Genomic DNA, 992 nt, shown 5'->3' with positions numbered 1-992 from the left:
AGTATTCACCTGAAACAGCAGTATCATCGACTGGCCAAACGTCTTGAAATTGTACACGTCGTCCAGTCCGCTTTTGTCTTTCACGTGCATAAAGAACGACATGCCGAATATCGCGAAGATGAACATCACCAAAAACAGTAACAGGCAAATGTTGAACAGGGCCGGTAACGACATCGCCAGGGCAAACAGGAGCGTTCGGATACCCTTGGCACCTTTCACGAGTCGAAGTACACGACCGACTTTTGCCACCCTTACCACGCGAAGCAACGTCGGTGATACGAAGTACTTTTCGATGATGTCGCTGAGCACCAGACCTACAGAGAACGTGTATACGTTTCATTAATATAACATTGCCATAACGTTCGTCGATATTCTACTGTAGACGACCATTGCTCAATGCTATGCGAAGATATCTTCGCATTTTTTTTAAAATATTTTTTTTTATAACAGTTGAACGAGAGTCGTCTGATTTGTCGAGCGGTGAGATGGGACAAGGTGCGGTCTAGGTGGTGCAATCTAATTGTAAATAGAGTCGGGTGCCGTAAATCTCATGCAGATTCGTTTCATTATGGAAGGGAATATCTTGCAGGATAATTTTGCTGTATCTAATTTTCACTCGTCGAGAAATAAAATAAGTAGAAAAAACGATGCATCGCTAATTCTAATTTGTAAGCGGTTAGTATTCTAACCAGGGTTGCAGTTTCTTTAATTTGCACGATTTTAATGAACGATTAAATTTTAATCGAAGATCGAAATATTTTTTAATTAATAGACTACGGATTTTAAGTATACGTTAATTATTTATCTACGTTCTACTGAATTGAAGATTTAATCGCTAATTGCTTGCATCCCTGATTCTAACGATGAATTTGATGAAAATTATTTGTCTCGTAATTTGTCTAAAAAAGAGTCGACGTGTAGGATGCGTGATTTTAGATTTGTATAAAAAACGTGCATCCTGATTCATTCTAAAGACTATATCTCTCGTTGAC

At 38.6% G+C, this 992-nt stretch overlaps 1 protein-coding gene across 1 annotated transcript in view; it reads right to left on the bottom strand.

Annotated features, from left to right (window-relative positions):
• Positions 1 to 9: 9 nt before the first annotated feature.
• LOC108629917 (sodium channel protein para-like) overlaps positions 10 to 992 on the bottom strand; it is a gene marked incomplete at its 3' end in the record, with an annotated part of 20,445 nt that continues 19,462 nt past the window's right edge. The window contains exon 15 of the mRNA XM_026817671.1: positions 10 to 314. Within this exon, the coding sequence (XP_026673472.1) occupies positions 10 to 314 (305 nt within the window). The remainder of the gene's footprint in view (positions 315 to 992) is intronic.

The sequence above is a fragment of the Ceratina calcarata genome, unplaced genomic scaffold (assembly GCF_001652005.2).
Source record: "Ceratina calcarata isolate Rehan_Ccalc_2016 unplaced genomic scaffold, ASM165200v1 scaffold592.2, whole genome shotgun sequence".
Lineage (NCBI taxonomy): Eukaryota > Metazoa > Arthropoda > Insecta > Hymenoptera > Apidae > Ceratina > Ceratina calcarata.
The sequence above is the reverse complement of the archived record's forward strand: the minus strand, read 5'-3'. Positions and strand labels throughout refer to the sequence as shown.